Source organism: Monodelphis domestica, chromosome 1 (genome assembly GCF_027887165.1).
Source record: "Monodelphis domestica isolate mMonDom1 chromosome 1, mMonDom1.pri, whole genome shotgun sequence".
In the NCBI taxonomy this organism is placed as follows: domain Eukaryota; kingdom Metazoa; phylum Chordata; class Mammalia; order Didelphimorphia; family Didelphidae; genus Monodelphis; species Monodelphis domestica.
The window spans coordinates 116,587,970-116,613,930 of NC_077227.1; the positions used below are offsets into that span (position 1 = coordinate 116,587,970).

Below are 25,961 nucleotides of genomic sequence, written 5' to 3' on the forward strand. Positions count from 1 at the left end.
GTCAGTGGATTAGGATTATGAAAGCCTATCTAATAAAACTAAGCCAGTTGTCACTGCTGCCACTCACAACCTTCCAACCTGTGATGGTTTGCCAGGAATCCTGGTAGGGTGAAGAAGAGAGCTAGTATTTATCTCCTTCCTTATTCAGGGATTTGATTATCAAACTACTTCACTCCACTCCACTCCCACATTTAGTGACTACTACTATTCTACCACCTTCTTTCCTGTCCCTCTTCCCCTACCAAAATATCATTAATGCTTCAGAAAAAATGAAAGAGCTCCAGTTCACAGAAAGGTTTGGGACCCGTCTTGTATATAGGATTTGCCACCAGGTCTGAATAGCCCCAACCCATGGAGCTACCTGGCCAGTTAGAGCAAAAGTATGAATATGTTCACTGATAGCCAGAACCCTATGTAGTGCCTTGCACAAAATAAGCGATCAATAAATATTTGTTGATTGATTTTTCTCTTAATAGCTTTTGAGAGGAAGGGAAAAAAATCAGAGGACAGGACACCAACTTTCCTTAGCAGTCTGATCATGTTTCAAAAGGGTTCATTCTCTTAGATAATGTATAGTTCATTTGTTTGTCATTGCTTCATTTTCAGCAATAATTTAGAATTATGACCTGGAAATTGATTTGGGATTTTTTTTTAAATACCCTCTCTCTTTGGTGTGTGATTTATTTGGCTTTTGTAAAACAGAGCTGGCCCTTAATATTTGTTCATATGATTGATTTTAACTTTGCATTCTTTGTAACTGGCCTTAGTGAATGTATTCAGAGCTAAATACACTAACCAAATAAAGGCACATATTGAAACAGTGTATTTTAAACAGTCACCCTACAGTTCTATCATATCCTTAAAGGCCAGTATAAACCATTTATCAGTTTTAAAATGTAACTGACATTACAAGCACCTAACATTCATTTCTCTTCTGCCTCATAATTTAAATAACCAAAGTCCTCAGATGATAGGATTGTATTAGATGATCTCTAACCTTTAGCTCTAAATCATATAAGGGTGATATAGTCTTAATAGCGCCATATAAAAGTACCCCTAAGAAAGTCTGCCCTCATTTTTATTAGTTTTTAAGGTTTCAGGCAAATCCTAATGAAGGTATTTAATTACTTGTTAGTCATTTTATATTACCCCAAGTTAATTTTAGCAAGTGAAAGATGTTGCCAACTATTGGTGGTAGTGGCTTGGTGGCCTGGATACTTGACATGTAATTGGACATAAAAGATTTCTCAATAAAAATGAACCACTGCATGTTTATAAATAAATTACAAAACAATTGCATTTTAAAAGAAATTATCTATATTACTAAATCAGTGAGAAAGTCTAAAGAGGGTGAAGTACTAACTGAAGCATATGTCTACTTAATTTAATCTGTCAATTTTAGTTTCTTGACAGGTTTTTACAAGTTTATCCACATTCTGTCAAAACTATGCTCCATAGCTTATGTTTAGTTGCACTCTTGTGCTTTATCTTCATTAACACATATTCAGCTTAGAGTTCTTCCCAAAAATTGTTCTGACAAAGAATCTATTGCTCTTATAACAGAGGAACATCTCAACATTCCCTCTTAAAGAACTGCATATATGCTCAACTACTTTAATAACAAAGACATTAAATCTAAACAAAATTGAGTTTTTCCATTACCATTTTACATACCACTATGTTTCCAAATCACCTTATAGTCCTAATGAGTTTGTGAATTCCAATAGTCATCATTCACACGACCCCTCCCAACCCATATTAAAACTTTTTGTGGAATCTGCCCTCCTAGTTGATTCCTACTGCTTTTGCTACCTTTAGTTAAGGAGCAGAAGGACTATCTAGGTGTTTTCTTCAACTGATCCTTTTTCAGCAGTTAGTGATCATTGGGTGACCTGGTCTCCATGGCAACTGGCAGCTTGTAAACAGGTATGTTGTGTTCTACAAGGATGAACTATCAAGGTTTTGTTGAAAAGCATCCTCTGGGTTGAGGATTTTGCAGTTCACAGATCATGGTAAAACCAGCTTTTTTCCATGACAGAAAAGCCCAATCTGGATGGAATACAGATGGTATCCAATGTCTCAGTCCTCGGGTATTACACTTCAAAACATCATTAACTCCAGAAATGGAATCTGTTCTTTTTCCTGAAGGCATGGGATGAAATGCATATATGAGTTTTGTGTGGGTCTACAGTCTCCATGTTTGATTTTGTTCCCTATCACAATTCCCACGCTTTAAAAGATTCAGAAGATCTGAGGAGGTGCCCATGAATTGAAAAATGCTGAATTATTGGGGAAGGAAAAACAAAACATTGGTTTCTTCCATTATAAATGTTCTACAGATGTTAGATCTGCATAGCAAAGACCTTAAAATCCAAAGTTGACATCCCATTCATCCATTTAAAGGTTCTCAATATATAAAAATCTTAGTCAAAATTTCCAATATGATAAAAATGAGCTAGCCAGAAGATGTAGTGTGGCTCAGATTTCTCTAATAGGGGCTCCAATGTTGATTGACTATCACTGAGTTGCTTTGCACCTGGTGTTCAGTCCGGTGCCCACTCATATAAAAATAGCCTCCAAAAGATTACAAGATTCAGAATTAGAGAAAATCTTAGGGACCACCAAGGCCAGCCCCTCACATACCAGTAAAGAAGGATCACTGAGGGTGCAGGACAAGTAACTATAATCACAAGCATTTAGCACCTGTGCAGAGAGCCTTATCCTCTACCACTCCCCTTCTTTAAGTGCACAGAAATGGTAGGGATGGGAACCTGTTGGTCCAAAATAGAAGCCCTGGGCTTGCAACAGGAAAAGGAGGAAAAGAAAAAAAAAGTTCAGTGCTCCTTGTCCTCTAATACTTATTATTCACAGTTTTCAAATCACTTTCACATATATTAACTCACTACCTAGCCCAGTGAACTAGGTCCGGACAGGCCTCAATGTACCCATATCATGTGCGGAAACAAGCTTAAAGAGGTGAAAAGATCCAGTCAAGGTAACAGCAAGTTAATGGCATTCAGGATTACAGTTCAGGTTTCCTGGGTCCCAGGCTAGCGCTCTTGGCACTGGCCAACCTGCCAGTTTCTGTAAGGTCTTCTACCCCTCTCCTTTTTTCCCCTCTCTCTGTCTCTTCGTCTGAGACACATGGCGAGGGCTAGGCTTTCACTAGAGGCAGCAGCGGCAGCGGCACCTACTTCCTCAATCATTCCAGCTGGAGCCCTAGGATTAAACACCTCAGAAATCATGTAGTCCAACTCCTTCATTTTACAGACGAGGAAACAGAGGCTAGAGAAGTGAAGTGACTTGCCCGTGGTCACACCGCGAGTTCGTGGCGGAGCCCGTATTCGAATGCAGCTGTCCCGTCTTCAGGTCAGGGGCACTTTCCACTGCAGTCGACTGCCTCTGGGCAGAGCAAGCATACACACATCTCTTGCCGGGCCAGGGCAGAGGACAGGCCCGCTGGCCTCGCTCGTAGCTGGCGCCGAACCGCAGCCAGTCGAACTAACGAATGAATGAAACCGTTACTGGGCGGGGTTCTCGCTCTCCGGGCCACCGCTGACAGGTCCGGACTCCACTTGAAGGGCCGGGCCGGGCCGGGCCAGGCCAGGCCGACCTCACCCCCTACTGGGCCCGCCGCTCTTAACTCCGGCGGGGCCAGTCAAGTGAAAAGTCGCGGGGCGAGGGACCACCCTAACGGCCCCTGCCGCGAAACGACCTGCAAGGTCCCAGGGAACCTTCTCCTCCGATGATAGGTCTGGATGAAAGCGCATCTGAAGTCACTCTTTTCCTATTGGTTAGTCTTGCGGCGAGAGTGCACGCAAAGGCCTTTGGGAGATGTAGTTGCTTTGATTCCGCCGGGGACCCTCGTTTCAGGGCCCGTATTTCCGCTTCCTGTGTTGTGGGGGCTGTGTCCTTCTGTCGGCTCGGAGCCTTACGCTGAGGCTGTGTGAGGGGCTGGCGAGTAGGCCGAGGGGATCGCGGGCTCCCCGAAGAGCTGGCGTCCCTCGGGAGTGAGCAGATCTCCCCGAGCGGTGCGGGGCTCCGGCAGCAGCATGGGGAGGGGGCCGGGTCAGTGAGGGCTGGATGCTGCTCGGGCCGCTCGGACACTGCCCGGGGCCTTCAGGCCTTCAAGGGGAGGGAGGGTGAGGTGCGCTTCTCCTGCGGCAAGTTCCGAAACTTGCAGGTTCTGGGCAGGGAGGGTTCCCGGGGGCAGCAGCCCTCCTGGCCGTCGCTTCCCGGCTTTCTAGACCTCCAGGTCCGCCCCCCCCCCCTTTTTCTACTTTTCCCCGTGGTTCGCCCTGCGGCCGTGGCGTGTCCGTAAGCCCCCGGCATGTTTTACGTAGGCTCCAAACTTCTTCAGTTAGCTGGCCGGCTCAGAAAGAAGTGGTCCCAAATGTACACCATAGAACTTCCAGCGAAAGACTGGGCACATGTTAACCAAAGAAACCTTTCTCTGTTAGAACTCTCGAGTTTGAATCACCTAATACAAGTTTAAACCTAGAGCCCCTGGTTTATTTATGGGGCCTTAGGCAAATCACTTGACGACTTCTGACAAACCTTTCTTATCACACCACGATGTTTCCAAAAATCCTTTTCAACACTACAAATCGATGATTTATTGACTCATTCACAAAAGCCCGAGACCCAAGAAGAACAGGTTACAGAGAAGCTTGGGCAAATAATCTGCCTACCAGTTAACTAGGATCTAGAGAGCCTAGTCTTTCCTAAAATCCCACGTCTCAGTTAGGTGCTGCTCTCCATGGTGCTGTCTTGTATATGATCTCAAAGTTATTTGGGGTTCTAATTTGTAATTCTGGATGAACATGACTAAACTGTTGTAATGGAAGGAAAGGTAGAGACTGGTATTTCTCTGTTGAAGAGGGCTGGGAGAGGAAGAAAGGAGGAGAGAGTATATTCTGTTCTCCAGCGATCTGGGATAGATTAATATTTCTCAGGTAACTTCTGTTGATGCTATTGTTGTGTCTCTCTGTGCCTAGAGCCCTCTGGAAGAGTTTGTCTCAGTGGCGCCTAGCCAGAGGCAAGAGTTAGCTTGCCAGGACAAAAAAGGAAGAGATTGGACAATAAGAACAAAGCCTCTTCTTAAACTGGACAATGGCTGTAGTTTTGGACCCCCAGGTTCAGGCTCCTCGAGCACAAGATGGGTTTCTAATAGTGAAATTGGAAGATGATTCCCACTGGCATCAGGAATCTTTCCTTCATAGAAATGTCCATAGTCCTGAGGCTTCCTGTCAGCGGTTCTGGCAGTTCCACTACCAGGAGGCAGCAGGACCACGTGAAGCTTTGAACCAACTCCGTGAACTCTGTCGACAGTGGTTGCGACCAGAGAAGTGCACAAAAGAGCAGATTCTGGAGCTGCTGGTGCTTGAGCAGTTCCTGACTGTTCTGCCTAGAGAAATCCAGACCTGGGTTAGAGAACAGCATCCAAAGAATGGAGAAGAGGCAGTGACTCTGGTGGAAAATATGCAAAGAGAACCTGGCAGATCAGCGATGAAGGTGAGAATGGGGATACCTTTGTTTCATGAAAATAGAGCTTAGTGAGCTACAGTCTTCAGTTGGAGGCAATATGGGTAAAACATGGCACATTACTATTTCATGCTCACTGGGATAACTTTGATGCTTGGCTGGCAATTTCTCTTGTAGTGTTCAAAGAATATGACCAGGGAATACATAAAATTTTCCTGACATCTTTCTTGATGTCTAAGGTCCCACATCCCACTGTTACCAATAAAAAATATTCATTGAAGCAGAGGTTGTTTCATTTTTATTTCATCAGTGCCTAGAAATGTCTTACAAATAATTCAGTGAATCTATGAATTCATTGATGTAAGCCCACCCTTCAGTGGTACAGATCACAACCTAACTCTTCCTTCTATTCTGTGATACCCTTGTTCATGTCTTCCACAGGGGGTCTACTCAGTAAGTACTACTGAGAACTTTCTGCTATATCTCTTGATATTGCAGGTGTACCAGAGCAGATGAATGGCCCTTTGGTTATCCGATGTTCTTACTTATGACCTGCTTGTCTCCTTTCCTAGTCACACATTTCATTATGAAATCTTTTTCTTACTTCTTTTGGGCAATTTTTCACTGGCAATACATTGCAGAATGCTACCAGGTCTCTTCATGGCTCTTTAGGTGTCTTGCAACTTTCATTCTTTGGAGACTGGTATTCCATAACTCATACAACAACTCATATAACACCAGAAGTCTTTTTTTCAGGGAGGAGCATGAGTCATTAAAAGCATTGCCCTGTTTCCTATTTGCAATCTAGATTATTCTTCCTCTTCCTGTTCAATTCTGGGACAAGTTCTTTGTCCATTTTTCGTGTTTCTTAAGATGTATGGTACTGATGGAGCACATCTATTGTTTTCAATTTGATTATATGTTATCGTCTGGACAATAGGCATTCTTCATCCATTTGGTTTTTCTTGTGTTAGACCAAACTCTTTTGAGTAATTATGGATCTTGTTTTAGAAGACTTTTGCAATGTTCCTAGGTTTTATATAATCATCCACAAATGAGAACACCTGGCGGACTTCATTATCTGTAGGGAATCCTTCTTTCATTTGGAGTCTGTACTAGACATCCTACATGAGGATGGCAATACATTAGGCAAATATGCATCTAACTTTATGCTTCACTGAATATCAATAATCAGTGTCTGAACAAATTTACCTTTCCTCTTCCTCCTTATCCTTTGCAACAGATGTTAGGACATAAGCTGCAATTATTATCATGTTGATCTTTTTGTAAATGCTTATTATGAATGCTGCAAAAATGAATGATCAAATGCTCCTTGAAATGATGTATCTTGTTTCCTTTGGATACATGATAAAAGCAATTTTGCCAACTTCTTTACTTATCTCTCTAAGGAAAATCTATGCACAATCCTTCCATTCAATTACAACTTCCATTTGTCTTATTTCCTTAGTTTTAGGAATGTCAAGATTGGCATAATCTACTTTCTCCAGGAATATGACCATTCACTGGTCACTGGACAAAAAAAGATTTCACATTTAGAGTATCAATAGTTAAATGTTTAAAATCTAAAAACTGTGCTTCTTAGTATTCCCTCCCTGCTCCTTTGTATATCACTTTGCTCTCATCACTGCTGAAGGAGGGCACCAAACAGTGGCAGGGCTCTTTTATGTTTCTTTGTTTCATAGGTGGTCATGGAAAAAAGAATTTATTACCAAATGGTCAGCCTATTAGCAATAAACTTCTATACACTTAGCTAATTTCAGCCTGGGAAAATAGATGATGGCCTATTGCAGGATTTATCTGTCAGGCTTTTCCAATCTAATAAATGACTCTGCCAGGGCTTATTCTTCATTTCCATGATCTTTAGGAACTCAGAGTAACTTCCTTGGCACCACGAAACATCACAGTAGGATTTTATGGAAGGTTTGCACATTCCCAAATAATATATTGAATTGGTAAATAGCAAGGAGTCTATTTCTTAGAGATAACAACATAAATGACAATTTCTACCATAGTTAGCCTGAAGAAAAAGGCTTAAAGAGCAGCTAGGCAACTTAGCAGATAGAGTGCTGGACCTGGTCTCAGGAAGACCTGAGTTCTATCCTGCCTCAGACACTTAACTAGCTATGGCCCTGGGCAAGTCACTTAATCTCTCTCTGTGTCAGTTTCCCCATCTATAAAATGAGGATAATAATACCTAAATACAGTGAAAACACTGAGTCCCACTGGTATTCCTGCAAATCATTTTACTATTATTGGTATGACTATTTAAGGGGTGCTTAGTAGGAATGGTCAGTGTCTCAGGACAAGGGGAAGTGATGTCAGAAGGATGGGTTAGATAATTTGAATGGCACCTTAGTGCTGAGTCTGATTGGAGCAGAAGTTCTTAGAGCTGCTATTGAACATCTCTATTATTCACTGAAAATTTAAGGAATTGGAACAAGCCTGGTTTTCTCTTTTTGTCTTAGGGGATCCAACCTAGAATAGTTTGGATGGTTATATTTTAACTTATAAGATTCTGCCCACTTTTAGCAGGCTTTGCAGTGACAGGAATTGTGGGCTTTTCCTAGGTCCCAGTCGTTATGAAAGGGCAGGAAGTACTCACAGAGATGGTAACAACTACAGAATCAGTACCCAATTCACTAAGTATCCACCTGAAGCAAACACAGACAAAATCCAAATGTACATTCCAGGAGAACGCAGAGAGATTACACCTAGAACCAGAGAAAGAGCTGAGCTGTGATCCTAAGATAGAGCCCCATTCCCTTCAGGAGAGTGGTAAGTAACTAGAAGGAAAGAGGGAACACTTTCTGGAGGTTTATGGAGTTGTGAGAATCTGGACACCCTTGAGAGCAAAAATCATATGGGAACATTTTCCTGTCATTTGGAAACTAGCATAGAAAATAATTTTGGAGACTTCTACAGCTGGTTAAAGAGAAAAAGCTATTTTTCAATCTTGTGAAGCTGTTGTATAGATCCTGGATTGGGAGAGGGAATTGGGAGTTGGAAGGGGAAGGGTGGTAAAGGTACTATAGTCCCAGTATATGAGGGTGGGCAAGGAACCCAAGCCTGGTTAGTGGTAGAGCCACAGGATAAGCTTGGACTCTTGAATGCTATAATTCTCAGTCCTGGGTTACAAAACTATTCAAGTGACCCAGTGGTCACAGAGCTAGAAAAAAATATGGTTGGAAATGAAAGGGCAAAATCCATACTATATCTCATTTCACTTTTTAACCCTTTAACAAAAAGGCAATAACAGAACCAGTTTATCTCCTTTTTAAACTCATCTGGGAGTGTTACCATAAAAAAGGGACTGGAAACAGAATCTAATGATTCTTTTTTCCTTTAGCTCTGTCTGCTTCTCAGGTCCTTGATCTTCCTGTGGAGGCAAGTAGTGGTAACCAAGAGATGGTGGGCAAGTCCCAGGTGAGCAGTTCTTTCCTCTTTGTCCTATCACTGCTATTTGAATATGGTCATATACCATTCCCTCTACCTAGAACTGTTTAAACCATGAGGAATATTGCTCCAGTTTCCCTCCATCCCACCTCCCCCAGTCCCACCCCATCCATATCCAGCAGATAAATCCAGTTGTCCGAGAAAATAGGTTTTTAAATTCCTGAACTTTATCACATAAGTATTGGTATCCTAAAAATCAGGATCAAGGCTAAAGAACATGTTCTTGCTTTTTATGAAAATTCTTATTTCACCACACTGACTGCTTAAGTCCTGGGCTTGTATACATTTGCATGATTGCATTAAATAACTATATGCTTCTTCATTCCTTGTGTTTCTTTCACCCAACAGGTTTGTCACACTCAGAATTAGAAATGAATTTTTTTGCTTCTGAACAGGGCAATTGTATGTTTTCTAAAATCAGTCATTTCAGAGTGGGACAATTTTTTTGTTATTTCAGGACCTGGTAACTTTTGGAGATGTGGCCATATACTTCTCTCAGGAGGCTCAAGGGCAGTTGGATTCAGCTCCACAGGACTTCTGCCAAGATCAAACTCAGGAGAATGAGAATGGTGTCTCACAGAGTAAGAACACTCTTCCCTGTTAGACTTGTAAGTTACTGTGCTTCAGTAGGGCTCATCTCCTTAGAACTTATGATAGTGTTTTCTTTAAGCCACAAATAACAAAGAGTCAACCTTTCCCTCCTCTCATCTTGGTACAAAGGAAAATTTAAAATCCCATAAGCTCTTGGTTAGCACAAACCACTGTATTCTCTGTTTGCTTCCTTGTAAACAGGGTTTCCAATTCCCAGAACCAGCATGATCTCCCAAATAGAGCAAGGGGAGAAACTGCAGAACCTAGATCTTCAAGGCTGTAAAGAGAAGGAAAATTCAAGAGATTCTCGAATGGTTGGAGAACGAACAAAAATTGGTCAGGCACCAGTGATGAAAAAAGTCAAACACTGGGAAGAGCTGGAGCGTCAGGGTTTGGATGATGAAAAGGTGGCTGGTGTACACTGGGGCTATGAGGAAACCAAAATTTTCCTAGGGATTCTCAGTGAGTCTTGGATTTATGAAAAACTCCGAACTTGTCACAGGAACCGTCAGGTATACCGGATTGTAGCTGAGCGACTACGTGAGCGAGGCTTCCTCCGTACTCTGGAACAATGTCGATATAGATTTAAAAACCTTCAAACAAACTACCGTAAAGCAAGAAGCACCCACACCCCAGGAACCTGCCCCTTCTATGAGGAAATGGATGCTCTAATGAGCCCTCGTGTTGCTGTCACTGCTCCAGAGGTGGAAGGGGATCTTGGGCAGGGAGACCATGATATTGAAAGTGAAGAACTGGAGAGGGATAATTGGGAACATGAAGATATAGCAATGGCAGGGGTTGTGCTAGAGGGTGGGTCCAGGCAACTGGATCTGAGCCATCCAGCAGCATCTTTGGAAGAACTGCATTCAGGAGCTGTTTCAGAGGATTCTGACGGTGAGGAATTGGGCAATGATGAACCATCTGAAAGCCCTGGTACCCAAACCCTGTTTCGGAGTGCCACAGGTAAGATTATATTGAGAACAGAAGTTAGGAATTCCTAGGTTTTCATGGAATTGGTGATATATTCTCATTCTAATCTCTTATTTCAAAAGTGCTATAGAATCAGGGCATTATAATAGTAGGTAGTTGAAAGGCACCTGGACCAAGATTATACATATATACAAGAGCCCTCCTTCATAGGACTAATCAGAATACCCATTACATCAGAATAATTTATGTAAGTAAAAACAAATTTGTGTTTTTAGATAGACTAACAAAAGTAATCTCAGGAAAACAACTACAATTTTATTGATTAGGGAGGAATTGGTGTTGGGGGAGGTATGTTCTGAAAACTTCTTCATCTAACAGACCACACAATATTACAGACCTTGTTTGATAGGTCTCAACTTTTCTCTAGGAGTACACTGGGGTTATGAAGAAACCAAGATTTTTCTGGGGATTCTCGGTGAACCTCGTATTTATGAAAAACTTCGGACCTGTCATCGGAACCGTCAAGTGTATAGGATTGTAGCTGAGCGACTTCGTGAATGTGGCTTCCTCCGGACTCTGGAACAATGTCGTTACAGATTCAAAAACCTTCAGACACACTACCGAAAAGCAAGAAGTGGCCACACCCCAGAGACCTGCCCCTTCTATGAGGAGATGGATGCCTTGATGAGTCCATGGACAGCCATTACACCACTTGATGTCCTAGAAATGGCAGGGGGTCTCCTAAAGGGGAAAGTTGAGTCCAAAGAGAACACTAACTGGGAGAACCCAGAGACAGTGACAGAAGTTGGCAACCATGTGGAAGTGGAGGAACCTCCAAAAGAGGTCAAAAACTTTAAGTTAGAGGCTGTCTTTCAGAATTCCAGTGGTAAGCAATTTTTTCTATCGGACCCTATATCCACTTCCTAATGGAGATCTTATTGCAGAGAGTCACAATCTAGGCATTAGGAATGCCTCAGTTGTAATTCTGGCTCTGATATTGTATGTCAAGAACACTATCTGCTTACTGAGTGGGAAATTAGTCACTTTTTTTTTTGTACAGTTGTCTTTATTATAAGACAGTGATGGTGAACCTTTTGGAGGCTGTGTGCTATGCCCCTGCCCTCCCAGAGACCAAATCCCATGCACCATCACTCCACTTTATCCCAGATGAGATAGAGAAAAAGAGGGGAGTGGCCCCAGCACTCCAATCATGGTACTGTACTATGTAAGCTCTTCCACTGGGCTGCTGGGCAGAAGGGTGGGTAATGAGAGGCACGCATGGAGAGGGGGAAGGGTGCACCTCTGCCCAAGTCCCTCTGCCTTTCTAGTAACTAACTCTGGTGGGCACCAGTGTGTGTGTGCGCCCACAAAGAGGTCTCTCCATGCTGTCGTTTGTTGTAGTGGTTATAAGCTGTTGACCTCTCATCATCAAAATGTTCCATATACAAATCTTTCTATTGACTTAGGAGCTATCCTGGATGAATCGCAAAGACTCCTGGGTACTAAGGCTCAAAACAGTGTGATACTGAGGACAGACAAGATTTGGTTTTCTCAACTCAAGAGCATGTTATCATGCTTTCTGCTGATAGAAGTAAAAACTACAGAAGCAAAGGGGAATGGGTTAAGAGAATCGCTTTATTGAGCAAAGGTAGAAATTTCACAGTTCCTTGTTTCTAAAATACCTGACAAGCACTGGTATAGGTACTAATTTTCTTCTATCTCCTAAATTCTAAACTATGCCCATATGTCCATTTGCTTTTAGAAGGCAAATTTTTACTATGTTTCTAACCATAGAGCTTATGAACTTTATATCTACATACCAAACTTTCTTAAGTTTCCCTAGATATTTTCCTTATGTTTTTGCATACCTTCTATTAGTCTTTTTTTTATACCTTCTATCAAGATATAACCTCAAGGGAGCAGCTGAGTGGCTCAGTGGCTCAGTGAATTGAGAGCCAGGCCTAGAGACGTGAGGTCCTAGGTTCAAATCTGATCTCAGACACTTCCTAGCTGTGTGACCCTGGGCAAGTCACTTAACCCCCATTGCTTAGCCCTTACCACTCTTCCACCTTAGAATTAATACATAGTATTAATTCTAAGGTGGAAGGTAAGGGTTTAAAAATAAATTTAAAATTATAAAAAAAGCCATAGCCTCAGAACTAATACTAGACAAATGTCATGGGATTCATCTGCTTTCTCTTGAACAGAACTTCCAATTCACAAGCCAGATTCAAACCCCAAGCCAGAAGTGGGAGAAGAGCTGCAGAATGTCAATTTTCATGATTTCAAGGAAATTCAGAGAACTTCCCATACAGGTAAGAACACAGAAACAGTCAAACCTGTGGTTGTGAAAACAAAAGAGTTAAAACATGTTGGGAGAGGGGAATTCAAAAGGAGAGTTATTTTATACGCAGGCAATAGCCATACTTGCTTTTCTTGACCAGTGCCAAAGTGTCACAGAGAAGAAGGATACTATAGGAGAAAGTAGTTGCCCAAGAAGACCTACTCCACTATTCTTGAGGCTTGTACTTAGGACAATGGATATATATACACCTGTGCTGAATTTGTAATATACTTATCATTGAGCACTCATTGGACTCATTAAAAAAACCTCAGCATTTCGAATGCTACATGATTCATCCTTAGACTGCATTTATTCCTCTTGGTTTGGGAGATCGATAACATCTATTTTCTACTCTTTTTTTTTCTTTTCAGATTTTGAAATGACTGGTAAGCATGAGAAGAATCCAAGCCAGGAAATTTCTGAGGGAGTAGAACTACATGCAACATCACTAGGGAGCTCCAAAGGAAATGCTTCTCATTATCTTAATTGGAAGAAAGCCCAAGAAGGTGAATACAGAACTGAAAGGCAATGGGAAATGCTTCCAGGAGAAGAACAAGGACCACCATCTCCTCAGGAAAGAAATTTAGGCAATTTTATAGGACTTCAAGGAACCTACATAGGAGAAAACCCAAACACATGTTCTGAATGTGGAAAAAACTTCAGCCAGAGCTCACACCTTGCTGTACATCGATTAGCTCACATTGGGGAGAAGAAATTACATGATTGTGAGGAGTGTGGCAAGACCTTTAGTCGAAGTTCACATCTCATTTGCCACCAGAGAATCCACACAGGAGAGAAGCCTTACAAATGTCCTGAATGTGGAAAAGGCTTCAGTGATCACTCTAACCTTACAGCCCACCAAAGAATTCATACAGGAGAAAAACCCTATAAATGTAGTGAGTGCTGGAAAAGCTTCAATCAGAGCTCAAGCCTTATTATGCATCAGAGAATTCACACAGGAGAGAAACCTCATAAATGCAGTGAATGTGGAAAAAGTTTTACCAATAGCTCACATTTCAATGCTCACTGGCGGACTCATACAGGTGAAAAACCCTACCAGTGTCCTGAATGTGGGAAAAGATTCAGTAAAAGTTCTACTCTCACTAGCCATCAGAGAATACATACAGGAGAAAAACCCTATGAATGTCTTGAATGTGGGAAAAGTTTCAGCGATCGCTCAAATCTCATTACACATCGACGAATTCATACAGGAGAAAGACCTTATAAGTGTGGTGAGTGTGGGAAAAGCTTCAATCAGAGTTCAAGCCTTATTATACACCAGAGAATACACACAGGAGAAAAACCCTATGAATGTAATGAATGTGGGAGAAGGTTTAATAACAGCTCACACTTTAGTGCACACCGGAGAACTCATGTTGGAGAGAAACACTAGACTGGCACCATATGTTGAAGAAGTATCAGTAAAATCTTCAAGTTTCAAATATCAGGCAATCAACCCCAAAAGCTTCTATTATATTTAATTCTGTACCACACCTGAAAAAGACTATAGTAGTTGAGGTTCAAGCTCAACTGTTCAACCCAACAGAAATAATATTTCTGTTTTATTAAACTGTACACTTATCTTAGAGAATATTCTTCAGAATTCTCTTTCAGACTGTGTTGAAGCTGAAAACAAGTTTCCAAAGCCAATAGAAACCATAGTTCTTTACTGGTTCAGTCATCATCTCACTGTATGGCTCCTATGTGACTGTGCCTTAGCTTCTACACCTCAGAAATAGGAAGAGGGCAGTCCTGTTCCTGAGCCCCTCCCTATCTGGAGAGAGGAGTGGCATCTTCACCATCAGTGGTGACAGTGACAGTTGTATAGCCCAGCTACAGAACAGAACTGTGGCCCCATAGTGAGTGTGCAATTTGAGGACATAAAAGAAGAGAGACCATGTCTCTTAGTGTTTCTTCCAGGAAAGGGCAAAAGCAAAGATCAGTACCAGAGACTGGTTGTCTCTAAACACCTACAAACACCATTTGCTAACTTGCTGTTTATCTAATGAGGTATGGCTATGTATAATGATAACGTATTTAATTCAAGTCAGTAGCCATCATAGTAAGTGCCTACTACATATAAAGCTTTGCACTATGCACTATAAGTAGGGGGTGGAGAAAATACAAAAATAATTGTTCTATATTACAGCAGTGCTTCCATAGTGTTGAAGAATTACAGTTTTGGGTTTGAAACCTAGTGTTGTATCTAAGAGAATGTAACTGGGTTATATAGGAGAGACAAAGGGAATGTTTCTTAAGCTGTGGTAAAGAGTTTTCTGGCATGTGTCCTGAGCAATAAATAAAGAGTAGTGTCTTTAAGAATTGACTTGGTATAAGGACAGGCCTCTGAATCCCCTGGTCTATATAGAGAGGCTTCCTAACCCACATCATATCCTATGATTGCTACCCATGCTTCATTGCTGAGTCCACCAAACATCAAGATGCAGGAAGTTTGGATAGGTTCAGCATATGAGGTCAGTTGTCACTTTCAGAAAGATGAAAAATTCTGAAGATGAAACTGTTTCCATACCCTGCCTCTGGAAATCCGAAAGTTTTAGGAGGCTTCAGAACCAAAAATAATTTACCTTTCTTTTAATAAGACAGAATTCTCTTTTCTTCTTCATCCATTTCTCTAGTTCAATGCTGATTCCGTCAGCCACATAACTTTTAACAACTTTATTAAAGGATCCATAAATTTTTTGTTGATACTTGTCAGTATACACCCTGCCATTCTTTTTCCAGTATTATTCCTTATTTCACTAATTTAAGAGAATGAAATACCTGAATGCTTGTACATACTACATCTCAATTTCTTTAAGGCTGTAGGCATTTATGGACAAATGCTTACTTATTTTTTTCTTTTTTTTTTTGCCTTCAGAAATTTTAAAATGTCTCCATTGGTTACCCATCAACCTGGGATGTAAGAAATTTGAGGGCATCTGGGAATCCCAGAAAATGCATATATGTTTTCTAATTTTTCTACTGTTGTAAGAACAATAGTCCTACATAGTCAGAGGAATCCTATAAGAGCCATTAATATTCTTATCTTCATTGTGACTAAATGAAATGGCCTTCCTTTATGATGGTGGCATGAAAATAGAACCATATTCTCAAAAGAATGCTATCTGGGGTTGCTGACTAAAGTTAAGTTAATTCTAGAAAAGACATGGGGGAAAAAACCAACTGTAAAAAAGTTACTTTCTCTAGAAAAGTTATATGAATGAAAATGAAGCAGTGACTAACCTGAAAAGGTTGTAGTCTACAAAAACAATATGATAGGTTTCTTTTAGCAAAGGAGGTAGTAGGTGTCCCTATTTATGGGAAACCTACCAGTCTGGGCTAAACATTTAGTTTTTTAAGTTTTATGCAGTTCTCAAGCTATATAGTTCTGTGATAGGGGCAGCTTGGCCTACACTCCAGATCTTACTCAACTCTGTTTCTATAATTCTTTGCTGGTAGAGAATCTATGAAAGCCAGATTAAAAAGGTTTAGAAGGGAAACAATTTGGTTAGGTCTATATCCCTACACATCCAGAATCCAAGAAAGGGTCAGAAACTTAACTGAAATTCCTCTTAAGTGTAATAACAGATCAGCCATTATCATACAGTAGCATAATGCTTCAGTCCTAATTCTTCCCAAGTCTGTTCTACCCTGATGAATTAAACATTCCTCATTCTCAGTATTTCCTTGGTACTTCCTAATAATCTCCGAATTTTAGCTCCCTCTAAAATAAGGATAAGAGGCTTATCTTTGGCAGTGGCTGAATAACCATTTTTACCTGAGGTTCCTGAGTGGTTTCATGAAGCTCATTGATCTCTGTTAGGAAAATACATACTTACACTAAAACAAGGTCACAATGCTTTTTTACCACTAGAAATGCAGTATAAAAATTATAGTGAGTTGGCTGTTTTACATTGTATATTCAGTATACATAGTATAGTCCATAACCAAAATAGAAAACTTATGCTATGGAAAATGGATTTTTTGAAAATCTTCCTCAAAACCCACTGAGGACTGAGATATCCTTTCAAAAATTAAATAGCTGAAAAGAGCTACCATGTTTTACTACAAAGCATCTCTTGGTCAGAAATACTAGATTGGAGGAACCAATATGACATAGATTTTTAATTTTTTTTTCTTTATTTTATTCCAGTAACAAATCTGCAAATCTAGTTTTCCAAGGTTACATGATTCGTGTTGTCTCCCTCCCCTCTCCCATAGCTGACAAGCAATTCCATTGAGTTTTATGTGATACAGACATTTTTAAGGCAAAACTATTCAAAAGTGTTTCCAAGCCTACCACCTGATTTTTTTTTTCACATAACCTTAAAGGAAAAGGAACCTTGAAAGTCAGTCATTCAAGTATCTTCCCTAATAAGATCCCTCCTATGGTCATGCAGTTGATACAGAAGTACTTAGCTCACTAAGTCAAAGGTAGCCCACTTTATTGTTAGGCCATTTTAAGACTTACACCAGGTCTTAATTCTGCCCTATAGGGAGAAAATAATTGTATTTTTCATACAACAACCAAATATACTAGGATCTTACTTACACAAACTTAACACATGTGAATGCAGGTATACATGATTGGCAATTTTAAAAAAAGGCAGAAAAATACACAAAATAAAAATTTTTAATTATGACCTAATTCACTGTTTTTCCAAGCTGCATAAAATCAAGAAGCAGTTTATTCAGTCATGATCATTCTCACTCTGAGAAACATCAATATGAACATTATTTTTCACCAAATATTAATTTCCCAATCAGTGTGTCCAGGATTCTTACTTGTAACAAGTTGTGTCCATGTCACAGCAGTGCTTCTCTTTGTTTTCTTAATGCTATTTAGTCATTAATAATGACCCCAATGTATAAGAGTACCAATGTTGGTAGCTCTTATAAGCCTAAGAAAAGTCGTAAAGTGCCTAGGTATGTTCATATAAGAAATGCTTATTAAATAATGGATTTCTCTATTATGTACAATTTCCAATGTACACAAAGGTTCTTGGAACATATTGGTGGAGTAAAATGAGGTCCTACTCTTTTTGAAGGATTGTTAGTTCACCTAGGCAGCCAGGCAACATGATGGATAGAATGCTGGACCTGGAATCAAGAAGACCTGAGAAATGTGGCTTCATAACTTACTAGCTGTATGACCTTGGGAAAATCATTTAATTTTGTTTGCCTCAGTTTCTTCATCTATTAAATAAGCTGGAGAAGGAAATGGCAAAGCACTCCACTATATTTGCCAAGATAATTCCAAATGGATGTGGCAATATTGGGGCATTAATGCATTGCTGGTGGAGTTGTAAATTGATCCAACCACTCCGGACAGCAATTTGGAACTATGCCCAAAGGGTGCTAAAAGACTGCCTGCCTTTTTATCCAGTCATAGCACTGCTGGGTTTATACCCTAAAGATATAATAAGGAAAAAGACTTGTACAAAATATTTATAGCTGCGCTTTTTGTGGTGGCCAAAAATTGGAAAATGAGGGGATGCCCTTCAATTGGGGAATGGCTGAACAAATTGTGGTATATGTTGGTGATGGAAAACTATTGTGCTCAAAGGAATGATAAAGTGGAGGAATTCCATGGGGACTGGAACAACCTCCAGGAATTGATGCAGAGTGAAAGGAGAACATTATACAAGACACTGTGGTACAATTGAATGTAATGGACTTTTCCATTAGTGGCAGTGCAGTGATCCAGGACAATTCTGAGGGATGTATGAGAAAGAACACTATCCACATTCAGAGGAAGAACTGTGGGAATAGAAACACAGAAGAAAAACAACTGCTTGATCACATGGGTTGATGTGGATATGATTGGGGACGTAAACTCTGAATGATCATCCTGGTACAAATATCAATAATATGGAAATAGGTCTTGATCAATGACACATGTAAAACCCAGTGGAATTGTACATCAGCTATGGGAAGGGAAGGAAAGAACATGACTCTTGTAACCGTGGAAAAAATATTCTAAATGTAATTAAATAAAAATTTCCAAAATGTCAAAAAACAAAACAAAACATAGAATTTTGGAACCTCAGTAGGAAATGGCAAGGGTTGTGCCTTCTCATCCATAGCCTGCCATAATGCTTTTCCACAGGATGAGTACTTAAAAAATGTCTGCAAGATTGAGTTGAATTAAATTGAATTGAACAACAACAAAAAGATAACTCCAAATGGAGTCATGAAAAGTCAGACACAACTGAACAACAAAAACCAGTTCACCCCCTAGTTTGTTTACACCAAAAAGGTCCTACTTAACTTGGATACCAGTGCAAATAACTTGAACTTGATTTAGCATTGAGAATAGAGCTTACAGAATTAAGGTTTCTTCTGCTTTCAGAGAACTCCCATTTATAGAAACTTAAAGGGATGACCTATTCTCAGGGACTCTGCAGAGAAGCTAGGATAGAGGTTTAGTAATCAAAAGTATGTCTATTAGCTAAAAGCGATATTGATTAATAGATAAGATGCCACCACATGTGATTAATTTTTTTAAAGTACAAGTGTTTTGTTTTTTCATGGTCCTTTAGATATGTGGACAGTTTATTCTGTAGCTCTCTTTTATTTTTATTTAGAATATTTTTCCATGGTTACATGATTCATGTCTCCCCTCCCCATTGCTTCAAAACCTATTTCCATGTTATCCATATTTTTAGTAGAGTGATACTTTTAACATCAAAACCCTAATCACATCTCTATCGCACTAGGTGGTTGATCATATATTTTTCTAATGCATTTCTACTCCCACAGTTCTTTCTCTGGATGTGGATAGTGTTCTGTCTCATAAATTCCACTGGATTGTCTTGGGTCATTGCATTGCTGCTAGTAGAGAAGTCCATCACCTTCGATTGTACCACAGTGTATCAGTCTCTGTGTACAATGTTCTCCTGGTTCTGCTCCTCTCGCTCTGCATCACTTCCTGGAGGTTGTTCCAGTCTCCATGGAATTCCTCCACTTATTCCTTTGAGCACAATAGTCTTCCATCACCAACATATACCACAATTTGTTCAGCCATTCCCCAATTGACGGGCATCCCCTCATTTTCCAATTTTTGGCCACCACAAAGAGCGAAGCTATGAATATTCTTGTACAAGTTAAAGTCCAAGTTTTTATAGCACAGTGACTGGAATATAATAAGAACTTCATAGATGTTTTATCTAAAGTTATTTGTACATATATTCACCTCACAAAGCATGATTTGAAGTGCCACTTATAAGTACTGTTACAGAGCAGCTATTGCAGTCCAAATATATTAAGCACTTGATATGTATGAGGCATTGTTCCAAGGCAAAGATACTATTATACCATTTGTATTGTGGATGATATAAAATTGTATACTGTGTTGGGTGAAAGATGAAATGACTAAGGAAACAAAGATTCTAGCTTCTGAGAATACAGATTTATTAAGAAATTCAAGCCACTTAACAAACCAGAACCTGGACTCAGTTTTGGAACTGGAATTTGTATAAATGGGGGGACACATTTTTTATGAATAAAAATAATCAAATAATACCAATTAATTAAAAGAGAACAATTGAACCAGGATACAAAATTAGGCAACCTGGTTCCTATTTAGAGGAAAAAATAGGGACTTTCCACATTGAAAGGAGAATGAATAGGTGCAATTCCCTGAATAAAAAAAGTCCCAATCCCCCCAGTTCAATCAAAGGAACATATGAACAATAACTGATTGACCAATATGGAGCCAGTTTTCAAATGTTGCTTGAGGTGTATAATTGTGAGAAAACTCAGTCCATCAATCTTTGGATCTGATTGGGCTTCTGGTTAGCATACCTTAGCTCCTTAGTGAAGGATCTTCGTTAAGCAGCAGGTAGAGGTGGTCCAGCTTCCCAGCCAAAAAGGCATTGTTCAAACAATGCAACAAAGTCATCTCACAATTCCTACAACTGAGTAGTTTTTTCATAAGACAGAAATTGGATCAGACCTATAATTGAATAGAAAAACAACTGAATTGCCCCAGAATTGTCACAAAAAAGTCAGTATGGTTTACTCAATTTTCACAGTTAACTACTTGCTGTTTTGTTCCCTCAATTCCTTTGATTCATAGTCCAGACCTTCAGTGATCTTACAGTCTACCTGGGGAGTCTAGGCCCAAGAATGCCTTCCATGTGTACAGTTTGTATATCTGTGTCAAAACTATGGTGTCAATAATTGTCTCTATAGGAACCAAGAGACAGCCAAAGAAGGCTTTACAGAAAAAGTTTTCAAATTAGTCATGGTGCTATTAATTTAAACTTTAACTAGGGAAATGAATTTTTTTTTAACCCTTACCTTCCACCTTAGAATCAATACTGTATATTGGTTCCAAAGCAAAGAGTGGTAAGGGCTAGGCAATGGGGGTTAAGTGACTTGCCCAGGGTCACACAGCTAGAAAGTGTCTAAGGCTAGATTTGAATTACGGACCTCCCTGTCTCTAGGCCTGGCTCTCAATCTACTGAGCTACCCAACTCCACCCTGCCTGGAATATTAGGAAGTTTAGATAGGCTATCCACTAAGAAGTATGTAGTAGATATCAGGAACTGACAGGCACTGGAGCTAGAAACACAAAAATTACAAGCCTTGCCTTCAAGGAGCTTCCATTCTACTGAAGGAAAGCATCAGTATACAGGTAATGATTTTAGAAGGTAGTACCAGAGCAGAGCCTTGAAGCAAGCAGGGGATTCCAAGAGGTAAGTATGGAATGCATTCCAGGTTTGGAGCACAACCTGGACAAAGGCACACAAGTGGAGAAAAAAGCAGAAATGTCAAGTCTACACTGGAGTGTAGAGGAAGATTTGATGTGAAAATATGAAGCCTGGTAGGACCAGTGGGTAGAGTTTGTCATGTTTTTTTTTTTTAATTCCTTTTTAACATAAAAAAAAAAAACAACTAAGGGCACAGCTAGGTGCCTCAGTGGATTGAAAGACAGGCCTAGGAGTAGGAGGTCCTGGATTCAACATTGACCTCAGTCACTTCCTAGCTATTTGACTCTGGGCAAATCACATAACTCCATTGCCTAACCCTCAAAATTCCATCTTGGAATCAATACACTGTATTGATTCTAAGACGAAAGGTAAGAATTTAATTTTACATTAAAATTAATTCAAAGTTCTGTTCCTCCAGCCCCACCTTCATCCATTAAGAAAGCAAGCCCATTATACATGTGAAATCATGCCAAATTTATTTTCATATTAGTTATGGGTTGTTTTTTTAAGGCCAGAAAATCAAAGTGAATAAAGTTTTATTTTAAAAGGCTAGAAGGGAAAGGGTTTTCCTGGCTGGCCTTGTACTTTGGGATCGTCGTTACTTGGGCCACCGCGAGAGGGAGAGGAAAGGAAGACCAAGGGGAAACGAGGTGACCGAAGCAAGGGGACGTGGGCTGTCGGAGACAGGAAGAGGGGAGGGGGCGGCTGTGGAGGTGGAAATAAAATTCAGCAGAAACTTCAACCCCGCCCAGGGATTAGGTCCAAAACAGGACGCAAAGACGCACTAATTCCGCTAACTCATAAATTCCCTTTCAGCCAGTACGGCGGCACATACAGGGAAGGCGGAACTTCCTTAGCCAGCTGTAACAGCTTCCGGGGAACTTACTTTCCCGGCCAATCCGGGATTGCTCTCCGCAGTTCTGTCTACCCGCTACCCCAGCCACCCCCACTCACAACTCTAAATCATAGAGCGGTGCTTGAGAAATGAGAACCCGGAGGCGAATATTGCGTTATCTGGACCGCTAGGGTCGCAGTTGTCTGCTGCGAACAGGTCGGCCGAACTGGGTTGGGTCTGTATAAGCCCACCAGTAGTTAGATTAGGTAAAGTCCCCTCCCCCCCCCACTAAGGAGCCGTGTGTCCCTGGAAGGTCACTTAACCTTTCTCAAACCTCTTGAAATAACGCACTTGGATCACGAGCTGCCCTCAGGACTTTCGATCTCGAAGTTGTTCTGTGGGCGTCTCAGATTTGGCTTCCAAAACAAAACTCTTCCACCAATCCCAACCCTCTTTCGAATTCCGGCCAATCAACGACCATATATTAAAAACAGTTACTCCGTGTCAGACGCTGTGATATAAGTGATGGAGACACAAAAAATGGGCAAAAACGGCTCCTTTCCTCAAGGAGCTTATATTATAATGGGGGAATCCTCGTGTAAATAAATAGAATAGATGCAAGTATATTTAACAGAAGCTATCCTTCGAGGGGAAGGTCCTAGAAGCTGCTGAGATAAATTAATGAAAAAGAATTTATCAGGTCCTTATTAGGTACACATCACTGTGATTTGGGGAATACAAATAGAAAAGACTGTCCTTGCTATCAAGGAACTCACATTCTGATCTTCGAGACAAAGATTGCAGTTTCAGAGGTTGCTAGATAGCACAGTAGATAGGTACGGGAAGACCTGGGTTCAATCAGCTGCTTCCTAGTTGTGTGACCCTGGACAAATCACTTAACCCCAATTGCCTAGCCCTTGCCATTCTTCTGTCTTAGACTTGATATTAAATCGATATTGACACTAAAAAACAAAAAAGATTTCAGCTTCTGAGTCTTGAATAGGATGGAGAGAGACCCTTGGAAGGTAGCATTTCCTGAAGCTTTAAAGAAACCAGGAATATCCCTGTTAATTTTTATAATTATAGGCAATAGGAAATGACTGGGGTTTTTTGAATAGGTGAGTTATCATGGACAGATCTGTGCTTAGGGAAAATTATTTGGAAAATGATTTGGATAAGGAAAATGGAATGGGGATGAGGGGTGGGAGTGGGAGGACAAGGCAGTGAGACTAATTAGGAGACTTGAAATAGTTCAGGAGACTTGAAATAATCTAGGAAACAGGTGATATAGGTCTTAAATAGCATGATGTTTGAGTGTTGAGAAAAGGGCACTGATAGAAGAGATAAAAGCGAAAAAGACAAGATTTGGCAACTGAGTAGATATGTGAGGTGACTTTAATGATACCAAGCTTGCCAACCTGGATAACCGGAAAGATGGTTATATCCCTGATATAAAGGTTAGAAAAGAGATGGATTTGGACTGAACAATCAAGAGGAGAGCATCCAGTTTGAAATGGGCTGTCAACAACCACACTGGCATGACAGATCACTCAAGTATCTCCCTTTTTACTTCTAGATTCAAACCTAAACTCTTCTGCTTAGCATTTAAAGCCCTTCACAACCTGTGGCTGCTCCAACCTAATTATACATTTCTCCTCTTCACACACTTTTTGATACAGCCAAACTGTGACTTCTTGACGGTGGTCAAATACAATTTTCCATATCTCCTTTCCATGCCTTGCCTATTCCTTATGCTCTTCCTTATACCTGGAAATCACTCCCTTGCCACCACAATGCTCAGTTCAAATGTCACCTTTGCTGATTCTCCCCACTCCCTCAGCACTTCCCCCTATTATCTTGTATTTATTTTATATATACCGATTTTCTATCGAATTGTAGTTATACTTATTTTCTCCTATAGAAGAGAGGGCAGGGGCTTTTCTGTTTTTGCCTTTCTGTTTCCAGAACCTAGCAGGGGTGCCTGGCACATCTAGTAGGTGTTGGATACATTCTTGGGAGATTTGATCTAGCCAAGTGACTGCTTTAAAAAAAAAAAAAAAAGCAGGTTCAAATTCCAAACCCCTCGTGTGTCTCCAGATCTGTTCATACCTCCTAACTGCAAACTGAGTAAGTTTCAAATTCCTGATCCCTCGTGCGACCCGGGGACAAGTCATTTCATCTCTCTACTTCATTTCCTCGTCTGCTTAAAAAAGAATCGGAGGGGAGGGACCAGATGCCCCAGGGTTCCCTTCCATCTCTAAATCTATGAACCTGCGGTCTTTCCAGGCGCCAGCTTCTTCTTCCCCACCCCCGCGCTGGGCTGCAGAGCAGGGCAAAGGACAGCCTAGATTGGGGTCCGGAGTGCGCGAGGCAGGGCGGAAGAGGCGGAGCGGAGCCCGAGAAGCCGCGGACCTTGGCCAGAGACTGGGGGGGAGGGGGCGCGGTACCCCAGCATAGCCATGGCTCCGCTGCGCTTCGCGGCCAACCTCTCCTGGCTGTTCTCGGAGCAGGGCCCGGCGCTAAGCGCGCGCCTCGAGGCCGCAGCCCGGGCAGGTTTCAGGGCAGTCGAGGTGGCCTGGCCGTACACGGAGCCCGCGGCGCCGCTAGCGGCGGCGGCACGGGCTGCGGGGCTGCAGCTAGTGCTGCTCAACACGCCGCCGGGGTCCGCAGACCTTGGGGAGCTGGGGCTGGGCGCCGTACCCGGGCGCCAGGACGCATTCCGCGAGGGGCTGGAGCTGGCAGTCGCGTATGCGCGGGAGCTCGGCTGCCCCCAGGTGCATCTGATGGCCGGCCGCGTCCCTCAGGGCGCTGAACGCGCCGCCGTGGCCAAGGATATGGATGCTGTATTTGTGGAGAACCTGCGGCACGCCGCCGACGTGCTGGCCCGCGAGAACCTCGTGGGGCTGCTGGAGCCCATCAACACCCGCCTCACGGATCCGCGATACTTCCTAGACACGCCCGAGCAGGCGGCGACCATCCTGCGCCGAGTGGACCGGCCCAACCTGAGGCTGCAGCTGGATGTATTCCACTGGCAGATCATGGGCGGGAACCTGACCGCCAACATCCGCACCTTCCTGCCCCTGGTCGGACACGTGCAGGTGGCCCAGGTCCCCGATCGAGGCGAGCCCGACAGCCCGGGGGAGATAAACTTCCCTTACTTGTTCCAGCTATTGGAGGAGCTGGGCTATGTGGGCTTTGTGGGCTGCGAGTACCGGCCCCGCGGGGACACCCAGGAAGGCCTGAGCTGGCTGCGGGCCTATTGGGAGAGCCGGGGACTGGCCCCTGCCTAGTGCTGAGGGCCTTTGCACTTGGCCCAATTTGTCAATAAGTAACCTTCCCATCCCCCCGTTGCCATTTGGCCCCTAAAAATGACATCAGTCCACAAAACTTCGGTGTTGTCCCATCTGATAAAGGGGAACGAGTCTGAGGCCTCTTCATCTTTATATCCTTGTGCCTGGCGCTGCGTGTGGCTTAATAAATGCTTACTGTTTGACTCATTTGAGGTGGTTTTTATGAAGTCTCTTTGTAATCCTTAGAACCTTAGAACCAGAATTTTAGGGCTGGAGGAATCTAATCACCCATATTC

General features: G+C 41.7%; 2 protein-coding genes across 5 annotated transcripts; both read left to right on the forward strand.

The window, feature by feature from the left end:
* The first annotated feature begins 3,779 nt into the window (after window positions 1-3,779).
* Window positions 3,780-17,796, forward strand: LOC103094714 (zinc finger and SCAN domain-containing protein 29-like). Of its 4 annotated transcripts, none has more exons than XM_007479213.3 (9): window positions 3,780-4,031; window positions 4,998-5,514; window positions 8,073-8,280; window positions 8,852-8,928; window positions 9,416-9,539; window positions 9,751-10,512; window positions 10,907-11,365; window positions 12,687-12,794; window positions 13,195-17,796. In XM_007479213.3, exons 2-9 carry the CDS (start codon window positions 5,113-5,115, stop codon window positions 14,214-14,216), a joined length of 3,162 nt encoding a protein of 1,053 aa, XP_007479275.2. In that variant the 5' UTR covers window positions 3,780-4,031; window positions 4,998-5,112; the 3' UTR covers window positions 14,217-17,796. The 4 variants fall into 4 exon arrangements, with proteins under 4 accessions (XP_007479275.2, XP_007479276.2, XP_056661481.1 ...); XM_007479214.3 differs by having other exon boundaries at window positions 3,780-4,010; XM_056805503.1 differs by having other exon boundaries at window positions 3,780-5,514; window positions 8,196-8,280.
* Window positions 17,797-24,470: 6,674 nt separating this feature from the next.
* Window positions 24,471-25,872, forward strand: HYI (hydroxypyruvate isomerase (putative)). Its single transcript, XM_001364197.4, has one exon. The coding sequence runs from the start codon at window positions 24,835-24,837 to the stop codon at window positions 25,663-25,665; it is 831 nt and encodes a 276-aa protein (XP_001364234.2). The 5' UTR covers window positions 24,471-24,834; the 3' UTR covers window positions 25,666-25,872.
* Window positions 25,873-25,961: the final 89 nt, after the last annotated feature.

Excerpts from the sequence above, each read along its gene's own strand:
- LOC103094714 (XM_007479213.3), top strand. The coding sequence starts at position 5,113 with ATGGCTGTAGTTTTGGACCCCCAGGTTCAGGCTCCTCGAGCACAAGAT. Across the intron at positions 8,281-8,851 it reads CCATTCCCTTCAGGAGAGTG|CTCTGTCTGCTTCTCAGGTC; the intron begins GTAAGTAACTAG and ends TTTTTCCTTTAG. Across the intron at positions 12,795-13,194 it reads TCAGAGAACTTCCCATACAG|ATTTTGAAATGACTGGTAAG; the intron begins GTAAGAACACAG and ends TTTTCTTTTCAG.
- HYI (XM_001364197.4), top strand. The coding sequence starts at position 24,835 with ATGGCTCCGCTGCGCTTCGCGGCCAACCTCTCCTGGCTGTTCTCGGAG.